The sequence below is a fragment of the Jaculus jaculus genome, chromosome 7, assembly GCF_020740685.1.
Source record: "Jaculus jaculus isolate mJacJac1 chromosome 7, mJacJac1.mat.Y.cur, whole genome shotgun sequence".
Lineage (NCBI taxonomy): Eukaryota > Metazoa > Chordata > Mammalia > Rodentia > Dipodidae > Jaculus > Jaculus jaculus.
In genome coordinates, this window is record NC_059108.1 from 18,772,609 (window position 1) to 18,790,542 (window position 17,934).

Here is a 17,934-nt window from a genome sequence, read left to right on the forward strand (position 1 = left end):
AACAAACTTGAAAGTCTTTGGATGCCTCAATGCACTTGAGCCAAGGAGTGTGTAACATCTGTAAAAGCAACTCTGAATAATGGTTAAATAGCAGTGACACAGTACACTCAACTGAAATTTCAGGCAAGGATATCAGCTATGTGAACTAGTAGACAGGCCTAACACATGGTCAAAAGGCAAGTTGTTTATTGTTTTAAAATGCTAATCTACACTATAAGCTACTAAAGTCTAAGAAAACCTAAAGGCATTTACATAGTTTAAAAATGTCATGAGCGGATCCATGTCATCAGGTGACACAAACTGCAGAAACCAACACAAGGAAGGAGCAAGTCTTCTGTCTGAAAGCTGAGTCCCAGAAGAGCTTCACTTCTGCCACCTACTGCAAAGGAAGAACTGCAGGTGGCTCCATGAGGGACACATGCAGGTACCTGGAATGAGAGCCACAGCAAGGTCAGCCCAGGGCCAAGGATGTCAGTTTTATACGATCTCAGCTAGGCTACAGAACGCCCTCAAATGGTCTTAGCAGACTGGAAGCTGGTTAACTGTAGTATGAAAAGCTGTCAGGCTAGACCTTTCCAAGTTCCTTTTCATTTTTGGTTTCTTCTTTTCTTTTTTAAAAATATTTTGTTTTTGTTTTATTTATTTGAGAGAGAATGATATACAGAAATAGGCAGGTAGAGAGAGAGAGAGAGAATGGGCATGACATGGCCTCCAGCTACTACAAAGGAACTCCATATGTGTGCGCCCCCTTGTGCATCTGGCTTACGTGGGTCCTGGGGAGTTGAACCTGGGTCCTTTGGCTTTGCAGGCAAGTGCCTTAACCACTAAGCTGTCTCTCCAGTCCTTCTTTTCTTTTTAATGTGTTTGAGATGTGATCTGTCTCACTCTAGCCCAGGCTAATCTGAATCTCATTCTGTAGCTCAGGCTGGCCTCAAACTCAAAGTGATCATCTTTCCTCAGCTTCAAGAGTGCTGGGATTAAAGGCATGCACCACCATGCCCGGCCCAAATTCCTTCCCTTGATTTAATGTGCAATCTTACATTTCCAACCTAGCATAAAATAAAATTTATTCTCTTTCTCACTCTGACTCTACAGTGATGCAAGAAGCTTTAAATGAAGACCCAAGAGGAGAAAATGTCAGTCACTTACTTGGGAGCTTTATACTTCTCCCTGATGGCCTGCTGAGGCCGATGGGGTATATTGAGGCATGCTCTATGCAGCTCACTCAGGCAAGGCACAATTTCACTCAGTGAATAGCCTGTAAATGCAGCAAGTGTTTCTGGCTAAATGAGATAAAAAGGAAAAAAAATTGCTTTATGTGACTCCAGTAGAGAGTAGAACTCTGAATATAACTGATAGCAACATTAAGCGAATTAATTCCTGATTATATATCCATATTTGCTCAAAAGAATCTGTAGCCACTTTCTTTAGACACATTAGATATGAACTGTTAACAAGACAGCCTGAGTTATAAATTACCAAGTCGCTCACGCTGTTTATTTCCAATTCGCTGTCGGTGGTTGGTCCCTTTCCCTGTTCCCTCATGAGTGAGACTTTCATGAGTTCTTAATGAATTTCTTGGACATAAAATATTATTAGTCCAAATATGGCATAGGAATAAATATACTCATTTAATATTCTAGAAAATAAAGGTCAACACTGCACTTATTTTGGAACAACAAAACATAAACACCCTGTTTCTGATCTTGTCACCTTCTCAGGGAAGAGACAATAGGAAAAGGTCTACTTTCTGAGAGCTTGGCACAGCCTTTGAGTAGTCTAGGACTTTATTTAACAAAACGGGAAGATCAACAACATTTTGTGGGGGAGGAGTCAGGGTCTCCCTCTCTAGCCCAGGCCAGCCTCTAATTCATGATCCTCCTACCTCATCCACCAAGTGCTGGGACTACAGGCATGAGCCACCACTCTTAGCTAGGGTCAACTTGCTTTAAGTGGCCAATGACTAAAGTGTAAGGGCCATCCATGCCTAGCAGTGAGCATCAAGGTTGGCAGGCATGCCTTGCTGTTCCCTTGACTTTTGCCATCTCTGCTCCCCATAAAGAGAAGTCGTGGAGTCGCAGCCACAGACGCTGGTCTGGGAGACTCATGGCAGGTTGTGGTCTGCTCTCTAGACAACCAATCACAGGAGGCATGCCCGTTCAAAGCCTTGAAAGTAATTCAACAGGTTTTACATGAGCCTTGAAGTGATTTCATCGAGAGGGGAGAGAGGGCCTTACCCAGAAGTGCCTATTCACAATGTAGTTTGCCAGGCAATAAGCTGCCGCAGCTATCAGGGAAGGAAGATATTTCAAGAAAGGGTCAGCTTCGAGTAGACTCAGTTCTGCTACATACTACGCACAAGACAGAAAGTAAATCTCAGTGTTAGGAAGAAATGTAAGCAGAGGCAAACTGAACGGGTAAACTTAGAAACGACAAAAGAATGAACAGTGTCTTTTCTTTGTTTGACTAGTATCTGGTTATGAGCACAGAAATTAAACATCCTTATTGGGTTAATAATTGATGTGCCTACCTTTAACCAGAGTAACGCCTGTGTTGGATGAAACCTCAGTGTCCTAGATTTGCACCCACCCACATAGTACATGAGATAAGTTAACACATCTTATGCCAGTAGTTCAGACTCATGGCAGTGAGACAAAATAGTGTTCCTCTGGCACTGGGAATAAGAACAGAGTCTTCAGTTAAAAGCCTGAAATGTGACCATAGTAAAACTACTAATTTACTAGACAAATGAATATGGCTCCTGATTTATAGCAATGCCAATGGGAACATTTCTGAAGTATACTGTAGATATAATTATGACTCTGCAATATATATACACATATATTTCAAATATCATAGTGATTGACAATCAACATGGTTGTACTACTTAACTAAACCTCTATCATTTCAAGTAATTGAGAAATGTTTCCTCACTTAATCAGTTAGAATGAGATTAAAACCAAATTAGCCTACATTCACTTTGTTCCCACATGAAATACATAGTTTGCATATGGTATGAATCTAATAGGGGAATGGCATCCAAGGGTAAATTTCTTTAATAGTTGGGTGGTTTAGGTGAGCTGTGACTACCAAAGATACTCAACAGTAAAGTCTTCTAACTAGATATCATGCTCTTTAAGTCAGATGTGTTTAAATGTTAAAAAGATGTTTTGGAGTGAGGGGCTAGACAGATTGCCTAGTGGTTCAAGGCCTTGCCTGCAAAGCCTAAGGACCCAGGTTCAATTCCCCAGTACCCACATAAGCCAGATGCACAAGGTGGTGCATGCATCCAAAGTTTGTTTTCAGTGGTGAGGGGCCCTGGCATGCCCATTCTCTCTCTCTCATAAATAAATTAATTAATTAAAATAGATGTTTGGGGTCCAAGGTGAAATCTTGGAAGGCAAAAACAATGGAAGGGTGACTAGGAAAGGCAACTTTTCATGCTCCTTAGCACCTGTCATCCAGGCAGCGTGTGGCATACCTTGGCCAAGTTCTCAGTTCTGAGGCACACTCCATGACGCCTCAGGTACTGAAGAAGAAACTGGTTGGTAGTTGGCACTGTCAGATCAAAAGCCAAGACTTTCAGGAGCAGGTGTTCCATCCTTAACAGTTGCCTTTTTGTGTAGGTATCGTCAGTTATGTAAACAAACTCGTCCACTTCAGGTGGATATATTTCTTCATATTTTCTGAGAAAAATAAAATAATTCTTAGGAGAAATGTTTGGAGCCCATGCCTCTGCTTCCCCTTTCCCTCAACATAACACTGAAGACTTCTTCCCTTTATTCCCCCATTTCTACCTAAATATCACAGAACAACATAGGGCTATGAAAATATTAGGAGCTTCTTTCCAATCCAATCAAACAAGTATCACAAGGTGGGTGCATTTCCATTTCAACCGAGACACACAGGTCTTCATCTCTGACACAATGAAAGATCATGAACAGAGACTACAGGTGGGCTCCTATGGATGCCATAGACCCCATATCATTTTGTGGAAAACAATGTTCTGATGAACACAATAATAGAAGAAAACACCACAGGCCATTTTTATTTTTTTAATATCATATTCAACTTTCTCTATTGAATTGGCAAATGATGTCTAGTGGACAACTGAGAAATAGCTATGATAACATTTCACTACCATCACTTCTTTCCTTATGCTTTTGTTTTCACTTTCTTTAGGGAACTATTAGCAGGTTTCTATGTATAAATAATGAGAGCATTTGAGACCAGAATAGAAAGGAAACTACTATTCAGCAACGGGTTACATAGAGCCAGTTTGACCACAACTCAGCTCTTTTCTCACACAATTGGATATTGTTATGAATCAATGACTAATAGTAATAGGAACCAGGGCTGAAGAGATGGTTTAGCTGTTAAGACACATGCCTGTGAAGCCTAAGGACTCAGCTTCGATTCTCTGGGTCCCACATAAGCCAGATGCACAAGGTGGTACATGTGCCTGGAGTTTGTTTGCAGTGGCTAGAGGCCCTGGCGCTCTCTCTCTTCTCTCTCTCTCTCTCTCTCTCTCTCTCTCTCTCTCTCTCTCTCAATCTCTCTCTCTTTCTTCCCTCTCTGTCTCAAATGAATAAAAAAAACAAATAAATAAAAAAGTAATAAGAACCAGTGAAACATGCTTACTTAGTTTAACCAAATAAACTATGCCATTAGACATTATTTGCTAAATCATGAAGATAGCTTTTGTGTAATCAAAATCTCCTTAAATAACAATTTTACTTGTACTAGTGTTTAGCCAAAAGACCATAGTGTAAAATAGAAAATAGTTAGATTCCATCCTAAATTTGAGCTGATGGCTACTTTACACACAATGTTTTTGCTGTAAATTATAACATCTGAATTGAAGAGTGGGGAAGATTCAGTTTTTTGGTGAATACTGCAAAGATGGTGATCTTTTATCAAAAGATGTATGAATCATTTTAATTACAAGCACTACATTTCTTCAATAACTGGAGAGAAAAAAAGACAACTGTTTTGGCAGGAGGAATGTCACATGATTCAAGTGAAAGAGCACTTACGAAGCCAGAAGAATAGCAGCTGTCCCCACGAGCTGCAGCTTCCCTCTCAGAACTGACATGCAGGAAAGAAATCTGTCCAGGAAGTTGACAGCCAGGTACAGGGTCTCTGTGCGAAGTTTGTATTCTTCGCCAACCTCCACGAGCCAGTCCACCAGGATGGTGCGCATGCCCTCTGTGATGTCGGGCTGCTTCCGCATGTAGTGAGCCTTGGGTCTGTGTCTCATCTGTTGAGGAAAGAGTTTCCATCTTCAAATAGTTACACGGGCAGAAAGAGCATTCCTCACTATTGTTCCCATTTTTATTTTATTTTAGTGATTTTTGGGTTTTTGAGGTAGGGTCTCACGCTAGCCTGGGCTGACCTGGAATTCACTATGTAGTCTCAGGGTGGCCTCGAACTCAGGGATCCACCTACCTGTGCCTCCAGAGTGCTAGGATTAAAGGCTTGTGTTACCACACCCACCTAATATTATTTTTTTAATTAATTAATTTATTTATTTATTTTTGGTTTTTCGAGGTAGGGTCTCACTCTGGCCCAGGCACACACTTTTAATCCCAGCACTTGGGAGGCAGAGGTAGGAGGATCGCCATGAGTTCAAGGCCACCTTGAGACTATATAGTGAATTCCAGATCAGCCTGAGCTAGAGGAAGACCCTACCTTGAAAAAAAAATTTTTTTTGTTTTATAATCTCACAAAAAAAAGTTAGCAGGATACTGATTCAAAGCCAAATATGTAGCATAATTACGACAATCAGAAAAGCATGACAGTCTGGTTCTATAGTTAACAACAACATAAGGAAGGAGGAAATAGTAACATATGTCAATCCTGAGAGTGAAACACTGAATATGGAAATTCTTCAAATTATAAAAACCATTCATGTAATTGCTACTCACCATGACAACTACAAGCTGAGTGTCCCTTATCCCGTGTTTGAGATCAGTATTTCTCTTTTTGATGTGGAGACATTTTGCATATACATAATGAGATATCATGGGGATATGACCCAAGCCTAGACACAAATTTATTTGTTTCATTTATACCTTATACATACAGCCTGGGGGTAATTTTAAACAATATTTTTTGATGTAGGGTCTCACTCTAGTCCAGGCTGACGTGGAACTAACTCACTCTGTAGTTCCAGGCTGGCCTTGAACTCACGGCAATCCTTCTATCCCTGTCTCCCGAGTACTGGGATTACAGGCATGCACCACCACGCCCAGCTTAAACAATATTTTTAATAGTCTTTCTCATGAAACAAAGTTTCGCATTGGTATTTTCCATGTGTGGTACTGTGTTGGTGCTCAAAAAGTTCCAAATTCTGCAGCAGGTCACACACAGGACTGTCAGATTGGGAATGGTCAACGTGCAGTACTTTCCACAGAGCGTGGGGTCCTGGAGACAGAAGTAGAAGTTGGGAGAACTCACTTCAGCTTCTCTAAGATACTGATGAATTTCCTCAGCATACTCGGTCACATTTATCACATCTGTGCCAAAATCGGATGCTGCTTCAGACTGGGAATGGACAGATGAGTCTACCAGCATGGGGGAAACTGCGGAGGGTCAACATTGTGAGATAAGTCATGTGGGCTAAAACGTCTCACATCCACTCACCCTCCACAGGCAGGTGTGAAAACTCTTGCCATTTACTCTCCACCGAAACAATCACAGTACAGGGGCCTGGGACCATAGGGCACCAGAAACCACAGGTGAGCCAGAATACCTGTGTTGAAATCCAGCAGGAAGTGGAGGCCTGATTTGAGCGTGCTGGTGTCTACTTCATACACATCCTCAAATGCTAGTGCCTCTCTCGCTGGGCAGCTGTCTTTGTCCCCCTGTTCAGGCTCCTCCATGTAAATATCAAGTCCCTGTTTGCCTGGCTCATGGACCACGCAGTCAGCGAGCAGTGTCTTTCCAGCTGGAGGGAAGACATTCTCTGATCCAGAGAAACATCTGATGGTTGTGATCTCCTACGAAAACAAAGTGACATGTCTTGTCACCCACAAGGTCACCTAGGTAATGTGAGTTCATAGTGCCTGGGGTGGTAAGACCAAACTCTAAGACGGCCATCTAATTCCAGAGAATAAAGCTCTGAAAGTGTAACTTTTGCCTTGATCTTGCCTTTCCATTTAGTAAATAGAAAGAATTCTACCTAAATTTGTCATACTCTTTCCATGCGTATTAAAGGGAAAGCAAAACTATCAAAAGAGAAACTGTAGTTCTACAAAATGAAATAGGTACAACATATGGAAAAATAGCAAAATGGCCTTCATGCTTATGTAAATGAAGATTTTTATAAGAATCGGCATAGTTCTTGATGCTTAGTTATTGAATTCCTATATGTTTTCTTCTTGAATAGTTATTTTTTTAATTTATTTATTTATTTATTTGAGAGCGACAGACACAGAAAGAAAGACAGAGGGAGAGAGAGAGAGAATGGGCGCGCCAGGGCTTCCAGCCTCTGCAAACGAACTCCAGACGCGTGCGCGTGCGCCCCCTTGTGCATCTGGCTAACGTGGGACCTGGGGAATCGAGCCTCGAACCGGGGTCCTTAGACTTCACAGGCAAGCACTTAACCGCTAAGCCATCTCTCCAGCCCTGAATAGTTATTTTTTAATTGCAAACTCCCTTAAAATTTTTCATGCTGTTGGCTGGAAAGATGGCTTAGTGTTAGGTAAGGTATTTGCCTAAGTCATCTACGGACCCAGGCTCGACTCCCCAGGACCCATGTAAGCTAGATGCACAAGGGGGAACATGTATCTGGAGTTCATTTGCAGTGGCTAGAAGCTCTGGCATGCCAATTCTCTCTCTCTCTCTCTCTCTCTCTCTCTCTCTCTTTCTCTCTCTCTCAAAAATAGATAAACATTTGTTTTAATTTCACATTGTGTCCAGTGATTTGTAGGCTGATGATTCTGGAAACTCATACAACTAATTATTCTTGTAAGCTGTCAAATGCTTTTTAAGTACTTTTGGAGAAATTTCTCAAATCACTTCTTTATTCTCATACCATGAGCTGGGGTATCATGACCCTAAGCAAGCACAATGCATCAAACATTGTAAAATGAGCCATATGGATGACATGGATGACATGAAAGTCAGGTGAGCAGGTGAGCCAGGGAAAATAGGTGGGTTTTATGCACTGGGATTATGTTTATTCAAATGCCAGCTCCATACATGATATAAACATTTTAATTACAAGTTACTTTTGTATTTACTATTTAAGGCCAATCCCAAATTCATATGTGGCTCTGTAAATTTCCTCTCCACTTGGTCAGCTAAATATATAGCATATGCTCAATAAGAAAGAAGCTTATGACATAGAATTAAAGAAACATTCTCAGAGACCACAAAGGAACATAGTCACAAGTTACTATAACCCAACAGCCATGACTCCAGGTGAAACTCAAAGTTTAACTTCTGCTACATAGATATATGTATATAGGTTTGAGATGTTTATCCTTTCAAGTATTTGCTGAGCACCTACCATGTGCCAGATCCTGTTCTAGGCGCCTAGGATTTAGTAATAAACAAACGTTAGCCAGGTGTGGTGGAACATGCCTTTAATCTTAGCACTCGGGAGGCACAGGTAGGAGGATTGCTGTGAGTTTGAGGCCACTCTGAGACTCCATAGTGAATTCCAGGTCAGCCTGGGCCAGAGTGAGACTCTACCCCAAAGAAAAAAGCTAGTTCAACCCAGAGGAGAGGGAGAGGAGGCAAAGATGAACAAGAAAAGACACGGTAGGAGCAGAGCACAGTGAGGAAGAGAGTATGGGGAATGGGCTCAGAAAGAAAAGCTAGTTTATGGAGGCCTTGCAATAAGCCACTTGGGGATTGGCTTTTATTCAGCAAGTGGAGCCATGGAAAGATTTTGGTCAGAGGAATGATACGAAATGATTTATACTTTAAGAAAATATTCTAGGGCCATGTGTAGAGAACAAGATAAGAGTAAAATGACCAGCTCTAAATCTTTTAAAGCCCCATGTGGTCATGCACACCTTTAATCACACCACTACAGAGGTTGAGGTATGAGGATCGCCATGAGTTTGAGGCCAGCTTAGGATAGAATGAGACCCTGCTTCACAAAAGAAATTCTGTCAGCACTGAGCATGGAGGTGCACACCTTTAATTCCAGCATTGGGGAGGCAGAGGTAGAAGGAGGAGGAGAAGCACTATGAGTTAGAGGCCAGCCTGGGACTACAGAGTAAGTTCCAGGCCAACCTTGGCTAGAGTAAGACCCTTCCTCAGAAAACCACAGCAATGGTAAAAAAAAAAAAAAACCCTGTCAATAAAACCGTTGTAAATCCCAAGTCAGACATAATAGACATTTAAACTATGGTAGTATTTTGCTACACATTTCTTTTGTTTTGTTTTTCAGGGTAGGGTCTCACTCTAGCCCAGGCTAACCTGGAATTCACTACGTAGTCTCGGGCTGGCCTCAAACTCACAGTGATCCTCTGACCTCGGCCTCCCAAGTGCTGGATGAAAGGTGTGTATAAGCCATCACTCCCGAGTCTATTACACATTTCTAAAAGGTAGATTGGATGGGAGATGCAAGAAAAAGAAGAGTCAAGGTTTTAGGGCTGATAACAGGAAGTTTTGACTTTCTATTTAATGAGATGAAGAAGATATAGAGAAGAGAAAATTGAGGAAGAAGAAGGGTTAGGGCTCCATTTTACATCCCTAGAAGGTATAGATAGATACCTTATGAGGTCCAAGTGGAGATATCGAAAAGACTGCTGGATATGTGAGCCTGCAGTACAATTTAGAGGACAGAGGTAAGTATATGAATTCTCACAGAGAGTTTGCACTTAATGCTAGCAGGCTTGAGAAATTGCTACCAGAGTGAATGGATACAAGATTCCAACAAAAGACTAGCTCTGAAAGGTTGGTATGGCCATATAATCCCAGCACTTGAAGGTAGAGGCAGAAGGATCAAGAACTCAAGGCCACCCTGGGCTACAGAGTGAGTTCCATGTCAGCTTGAGCTACAGTGAGACCCTGACTCAAGAAGAAAAATGAGTTCAGAGAGAACAAGAGAACCAGAAACAGAGAGCATTCATTCACAAAATCCCTGTGTGATACTCTGGCCAGGCATGAATGACACTCTTTTGGACAAGACAAGAAAGACAAGAGTGTATTCCATGTGTCGTCCCATGCTAGTGATGTAGAGAGGGCCCCCGCAGTTCTTCACATTGAAGGATTGTTGCTATAAATAGGACAGTAGCTGCAAACAGCTGTGCAGCTAAAAGTTTTTGAAGATGGAACAAGTTACAAGGTATTTATATGCTTATTTGTTTGATCCAGTAGACAAGAGGAAACTTAAGAGAAAAGAGCTGTTGGAGAGATAGCCTCAAAATCCTAAGAGGGCATGAGACCTCCTACACATCTGGAGGCCCACCTTGCATAAAGGCCGAGACACACAGATCACAGCACAGAACAAGATGGGGATGACCCGGTACATAGCACAGAGGAGCATTAACAATTCTGGTTATGGGCTGGAGAGATGGCTTAGAGGCTAAGGCAATTGCCTGAAAAGCCTGGAGATCCAAAGTACTCAGGTTGGATTACCCAGTATCCATGTAAAACCAGATGCATGCATCCTCTCTCTTTCATTCTTTCATTTTCTTTTTTTTTTTTAAACATTTTTTATATTTATTTATCAGAGACAGAAGGAGAGAGAGAGAGAGAGAATGGGTGAGCCAGGGCCTCCAGCCACTGAAAACGAACTCCAGAAATGTGCGCCCCCTTGCGCATCTGGCTAACATGGGTTCTAAGGAATCGAACCTGGGTCCTTTGGCTTTGCAGGCAAATGCCTTAACGGCTAAGCCATCCCTCCAGCTCTCTTTCACTCTTTCTGTCTCTGCTTGCTGTGAAAATAAAGATACAGCAGAAATATGGAGATCTGAAGAGAAAGTGGGGAAGGAGAGAGAAAGCTGGTGTTTGAGAAGGCTGTAGAAAAGTGGAGCTGGGTAATATGCAGGTGGTGCTGAGCACCAGACCATGTGAGATGGGACTGAATGGCAAACAGCTCCACTAAGCCCAAAGTTGCCAATTTTTATGTGCTGGGCTTAGACCACATTAGAAGAAGAAAATATAGCTGAGCATGTTACCTTTATTAAAGCTCTTTTTAAAAAAAAATTGAAGTATTGGAGCCTGGAGAGATTGCTTAGTGGTTAAGCACTTGGCTGTGAAGCCTAAGGACCCCAGTTCAAGGCTTGATTCCCCAGGACCCACGTAAGCCAGGTGCATAAGGTGGTGCATGCACCTGGAGTTCATTTGCAGTGGTTGGAGGCCCTGGCATGCCCATTCTCAATCTCTCTACAGAAGCATGTGCCACCTTGTGCATTGCAGGCTTTACATGGGTATTAGGGAATCAAACCGGGGTCCTCAGACTTTTCAGGCAAACACCTTAACCACTGAATCATCTCTCTAGCCCATATTAAAACTATTTTATAAAAAGCCTTAGACAGCCAGGCATGGCAGCACACACCTTTAATCCTAGCACACAGGAGGCAGAGGTAGGAGGATCACCATGTGTTTGAGGCCACCCTGAGTCAACAGAAAGTCATCCTGGGCTAGAGTGAAAACCTACCATGAGAAATCAAAAAAAAATTTTTTTTAAAGCCCTGAACATCATTTTGACTACTTTCACCCATGGATTCAATCCCACTGAGGCAGTTTAGGGTGGCTGAACAGGATAAGTTCTTGAGCCTACACTTGGAGTCTTGATGTTTCCAAGTTCTGTGTGTACTCTGATGGTCTGAGGGAAAACATACTCCCTCAGATCCTGGTCTTGGGGGGATGCCTGCCTCCAAGAAAGGATGAAGGACAGGATTGGGCACATCTTGACCCAAGTTTCTTCTGCTGTCTCCTTCTCCATCTCATTCCAGATCAGACAATCTGCCTTTAAGATATTTCCAAAGTCATCACTAGACTGCATCCTTAAAAATTAGGCTCAATGGGCTGGAGGGATGGCTTGATTCCCCAGGACCCATGTAAGACAGATGCACAATGTGGCACATGCATCTGGAGTTTGTTTGCAGTGGCTGAAGGCCCTGGAGTACCCATTCTCTCCCTCCCTCTATCTTTCTCTCTGTTTATCTCCCAAATAATTTATTTATTTATTTATTTATTTATTTGGTTTTCTGAGATCGGGTCTCGCTCTAACTCAGGCTGACCTGGAATTCACTCAGTAGTCTCAGGTTAGCCTCAAACTCACGGCAATCTTCCTACCTCTGCTTCACAAGTGCTGGGATTAAAGGTTTGCACCACCATGCCCGACATAAATAAAATATTTAAAAAAAAAAATAAGGCTCAATTAGCTTCAAGCAGCCTCAGCAAAAAAGGCTTTTAAATTTTTACTGCCAGAAATCCCGGACCAAGTACCCTCTAGAGAGTGAAGAGCAATAGGCGCCACAGAGCAGTTTTAAATCCAGCACAATTCTTCAACTTTTTTTTTTTTTTTTTTCAGAAGGGAAGAGAAATACATGAAGGCTCCTTAAATGCAGTTATCCTTTTACCTCTGTGACCATAGTGAATTGGCCACCAAATGCCAGCTGGAACTGATCACTCCAGTTACTGTTTGTGGCTCAACAACTCCTAATCCTCCAGCCACAGTTATTGACCTCAGGGCTTCTCTTTCTGAGACCCACACGTCCCCTAAGGTATTATAACCCAGGCTGTCCACATAGACTCCCTTTGGACCCTGCTCTCCAGATCCCAAGGAAGCTAACCATCAGAGACCAAAACCTTCGATAAGGGACACTCCCACAGCCCCTTCAGGTTTATGCCCCCTCCAAGAGATCATGGGGACTTATGTCTACCACCCTTTCTCCCCCAAGTGAGCCAAAGGAGACACCGTGGGAGCCAGGCAGGTTCACTGGGGACCCAGACCAGCACCGTCAGGTTTTCCACCAGCTTAGCAGGCAATAGGACCTGGGTTGAACAGATAATCAGACTTTGATCTCTATTGAAAAGCAAAGAGAGCTAAGCCAGGATGTAGCAGTGTAAAACGAAGAGTATATGGTCCATTCCCAAGTTCCGACTTCAACGTTCCCACTGGGGCTGAGTCAGTCTCCTTAAATGACCCCAACTGGAGTGAAGAGGGTACACAGGGGCATGGAACTGCAGACACAGCACTTACTGTGTTCTGTGGGATCCAAGGCGCCAGAGCAAAGCCCTAATGTATAACTCAGCTCTCTGCTATCGGTCAGGGAGAACATGCCCCCCCCCCCATTACCTTCCTACAGAGGCTTAAGAAGTTCTCATTAACGATGAAAATTTTAACCAAACCGGTATCTTATATTCGCAGAAAATTATAAATATTGGTAGCTGAACACCAGGCAAAGACTTAGAGCAGTTGGTCCAAGCTGCAATTTCTGTGTATTACAATCAGGACGTAGACAATAAAAAGCAGAGATAAGGTGAAGCCAAGACAGGCCAGTGCCCCGATTCCCTAAGGACAGTTAGGGCTGCTTCTTCAAAGGTGGGTTGAGGCAGATTAGGGTGACCAGGCTCTCAAAAGTAAAGGACGGGTGGGCTGGAGAGATGGTCTAGTGGCTAAGGTGCTTGCCTGCAAAGCCTAACAACCTGAGTGTGATTCCCCAGTGCCCACGTAAAGCCAGAGGCACAAGGTAGTGTATGTGCACATATCTGGAGTTATTTACAGTGGCTGGAGGCTCTGGCATTCCATTCTTTCAGTCTTTCTTCTATCTCTCTCTTCTTACAAATAAATAAATATTTATTTTCTTAAGAGGTGGTTGAGGGGCTGGAGAGATGGCTTTGCCATTAAGTGCTTGCCTATGAAGCCTAAGGACCCAGGTTCGAGGCTCAATTCCCCAGGACCCATGTTAGCCAGATGCACAAGGGGGTGCACACATCTGGAGTTTGTTTGCCATGGCTGGAAGCCCTGGTGCTCCCATTCTCTCTCTCTCTCTCTCTCTCTCTCTCTCTCTCTCTCTCTCTCTCTCTCTGCCTCCTTCTCTCTATCACCCTCAAATAAATAAATAAAAATAAAAATAAAAGGTGGGGAGGCTGGAGAGATGACTTAGTGGTTAAGGCGCTTGTCTGTAAAGCCTAAGGACACTTGTTCAACTCTCCAGGTCCCACATAAGCCAGATGCACAAAGTGACATAAGCGCACAAGGTCACACATGCACATCAGGTGGCACACGTGTCTGGAGTTTGATTGCAGAGGCTGGAGGCCCCAGTGCCTGTCTCTCTCTCTCTCTGTCTCTCTCTGTGTCTCTGTCTGTCTCTCTCTCTCTCTGTCTGTCTGTCTCTCTCTCTCCCTCTCTCTCTTGCTCCCTCTCACACTCCACACTCTCACCAAAAAAAAAAAGTAAAAGCAGGGAATATCCTTGAGCCTGCCCTGCCCTTGAAGTGTCCATTTTGCTAGAGGCCAGAGAAGGACTTGGTTTCTCTTTATCTCTAGAGTTTATTCTCTAGAACTGTTTGCACCCATAAATGACCTCCCTAGGAAGAAATTCTCTTTTCCTAGAGTTAAGATTTCTGGAAGGATTAAACCACTGTGCTCGGTTAAGCTCAGCCCCAAAATTTGGCATCAAGACTGGCTAGCGCAGGCCCCATTCAGAATCTACAAATGACCCCAGTTTGGGTCTCTAGGTGGGATTTATCCCCCTCCCGCCATCTCATGGGTAGAGCTCTTCATACTATTTCCTCTTTCCTTCTCTTAAGCTGATAACGCCTCTCTAAACTTTACCCTCTGACTGGACGACTTTTATTTTATTTATTTTATTTATTTTTTTATTTTTTTGGTTTTTTGAGGTAGGGTCTCACTCTTGCCCAGGCTGACATGTAATCCACCATGTAGTCCCAGAGTGGTATTAAATTCAGTGATCCTCCTACCTCTGCCTCTCCAGTGCTGGGATCAAAGGCGTGCACCGCCAGACCTGGCTCTGACCTGTGGATTTTAATTCTTTGAATTCATAAGGCAAAAATCTGGGAATACTCAAAGTTATCAATGTGTAGGCATATATCCATTGGTGAGAAACCCTAAAATTCCAGTTTCACCACCAGAAAGCAAATGACGATGTGAAGAGACAGTAAATGAGAAGTCAAAGCATCTGTCTCACCTAGAAAACAGGAAGAGGACCTGTCTACTCACTACTACTTATATAGACACTTGTGACCATCAGGTCCACCCATCCGCAGTACAGCCTTAAGGCATGCTTATGAGGACTTACCTGATAACAGTGTTAGGGAAGGTTTTTCTTCTTTCCCAAAGACCCATTGTTAGTTAGAAAGTTAAATCTTGGGCTGGGGAGATGGCTTAGCGGTTAAGCACTTGCCTGTGAAGCCTAAGTACCCCGGTTCGAGGCTCAATTCCCCAGGACCCACGTTAGCCAGATGCACAAGGGGCGCACGCGTCTGGAGTTCATTTGCAGTGGCTGGAAGCTCAGGCGCGCCCATTCTCTCTCTCTCTCTCTGCCTCCTTCTCTCTCTGTCGTTCTCAAATAAATAAATAAAAATAAGCAACAACAACAAAACTAAAAGTTTAAAAAAAAGAAAAAGAAAGTTAAATCTCCGGGACTGGGCACAAACAATAATATGGTTTGCCCTCCTCTCCCCTTGCAAATAAATAAATAAAATTTTTCTTTTAAAAAAAGCGGGGTGGAGGGCTGGAGAGATGGCTTAGCGGTTAAGCGCTTGCCTGTGAAGCCTAAAGACCCCGGTTCGAGGCTCGGTTCCCCAGGTCCCACGTTAGCCAGATGCACAAGGGGGCGCACGCGTCTGGAGTTCGTTTGCAGAGGCTGGAAGCCCTGGCGCGCCCATTCTCTCTCTCCCTCTATCTGTCTTTCTCTCTGTGTCTGTCGCTCTCAAATAAATGAATAAAAATTAAAAAAAAAAAGCGGGGTGGGGGAGCTGGAAAGAGGGCTTAATGGTTAGGGCACTTGTTTGTGAAGCTAAAGGACCCCGATTTGATTCTCTAGGACCCATGCAAGCCAGATGCTCAAGACAGCACATATGTCTGGAGTTTGTTTGCAGCAGCTGGAGGCCCTAACATGCCCATTCTCTCTCTCTCATAAATAAGTAAAAACTAAAATATTAAAAAAAAAAAACTGAAGCTAAATCTATTTTGTATTTAAACAACTGGTTTTCTTTTCAATTTTGAACAGGAAGCTTCTATAATCTGTTAAGAGCATACAAGTCATTTCAGTCGCCATTACCTGTCTGCCTTGGTGCTCTTCCTGTTGGGGAGATGCTGCTCTCAAAGCAACCTTTGAAAAGCATGCTAGGATGGCCTGTCCCCAGTGAGCACAGCACGGGCTCTGCAGGATCGCTAGTGGCTTAGGCTGGATCACACTGCCCACCATTCTGACCCAGAGGAACTCCAGCCCCACAGTCTATTCTGAGCAATCTCATTTCCTTTCAGACCACCAGCCCTTAAGTCACACTTGCATACACTTCGTCCAAACAGTTATTTCCTTGACATTGGGGAAATAATAAGGAAAATCACGATTTCTACCTGAAAAGGGGAAAGTGATCTTAAAGCAACTTGTCTATATCCCACAATCTATAGCGTGGTAATATATAAGGCCAGTTGTAACAGAAAAACACCCCCATTACCCCTACACCCACCATGAGGGAAGACCCATTTTCTTCTCTTTCTTTTCATTCCTTTTCCTTTCCCTTCTTTCCTTCCTTTTTCTCCTCCTCCTCCTTCTTCTTCGTCTCTCTCTCTCTCCCTCCTTCTCTCTCTCTCTCTCTCTCTCTCTCTCTCTCTCTCTCTCTCTCTTCTCTCTATATACTTCTTTTTCTATCTTTTTGTTTTGTTTTGTTTTCAGGGAAGGTCTCACTCTAGGCCAGTGTGGCCTGAATATCACTGTGTAGTTCGAGGCCAGCCTCCTACCTTTGCCTCCCCAGTGCCTTACCACGCCCTGAGAGCCGTTTTCCACAGCACCTCCCCCGGTGCTTCTAAATCATTACCTGGCCACAGGCTCTCCTGTACTGCTCATTCTCAGTTAGAACCCCGAGCACTGTCCTTTGCGAGGGATCCTGTCCTAGCTGGGCTCTGGTGAGCATCTGACAAGAGTCATCTGGACCTCGAGCCCCTGCAGGCAGGACTAGTGCACTCTTGGAACTGTTGCGACGCATAGCTTGAGCCCCCACAAGCTGCTGCTACTACGGGGGGAAAGAGAAAGAGACAAGTGAAACTCGATGACCTCTCCCCACCGGGCAGCTCTGGGAGGAGGCGCGGCAATTTCTGATCTCCCTGGCAATTACTGAGCTTGGAAGGGGAAATCGTGAGAGCTGCTCTGAACCAACACCAACGTGATTGAAGGCAATCACAGCATTCATCCAGGACCTGGCTAAAAGCTGGGGGAAAAGGGGGGGGGGGGGGGAAATCCTGCCAAACCTCCACTTTGGGATTCTAAATAAATCCACTTTCGTTGGGAGTTAAACCCACGGATCTCCGGTCTTCCCGCCTATGAAACGCATCTCCGCTGACCCACACTAAAGATCCAGGACCCCCTGATGGCGAAGAAAGCGGGTCCCTTCCCCAAGTGACAGACAAAAGGGTGCTCCTCGCCAGACAGGGGTCCCAAACCTGCTCTGAACCCACAGCGGGCCTGGGTCTTCTGGGGGAGGGGGTGGTAAAGTTCTTTATGTCTGGACCTCGGAGCAGGTGCAACCCTGGCGGGGTGAGGGGCCGGCGGGGCGGGCGGGGCGCGGAGGGAGCGGCCCGGGTGGCGCGCGAGGTTCCAGCCCAGGCGCCGGGCTCCCAGCGGTTGCCACTCATCCCTTTCAACCCTCCCGCGTCTGTTGAATCCACCAATCAGCGGCCTCCCCGGGCCCAGCCGCGGGAGGGGCCGCCGCTTCCATGGCAACCGCGCGGCCTCATCGCCATGGCGACGCCTCACCTGACAGGCTCCCGGGCCGC

General features: G+C 44.2%; 1 protein-coding gene across 1 annotated transcript; it reads right to left on the reverse strand.

Moving 5' to 3' along the window:
- Nucleotides 1-276: 276 nt before the first annotated feature.
- Nucleotides 277-17,701, reverse strand: Ccna1 (cyclin A1). The gene is made up of 9 exons (XM_004660014.2): nucleotides 17,617-17,701; nucleotides 16,980-17,174; nucleotides 6,755-7,001; nucleotides 6,460-6,584; nucleotides 5,037-5,260; nucleotides 3,482-3,686; nucleotides 2,238-2,351; nucleotides 1,150-1,283; nucleotides 277-428 (listed from the first exon to the last, which is right to left on the reverse strand). The coding sequence occupies exons 2-9, from the start codon at nucleotides 17,145-17,147 to the stop codon at nucleotides 377-379; spliced, it is 1,269 nt and encodes a 422-aa protein (XP_004660071.2). The 5' UTR covers nucleotides 17,148-17,174; nucleotides 17,617-17,701; the 3' UTR covers nucleotides 277-376.
- Nucleotides 17,702-17,934: the final 233 nt, after the last annotated feature.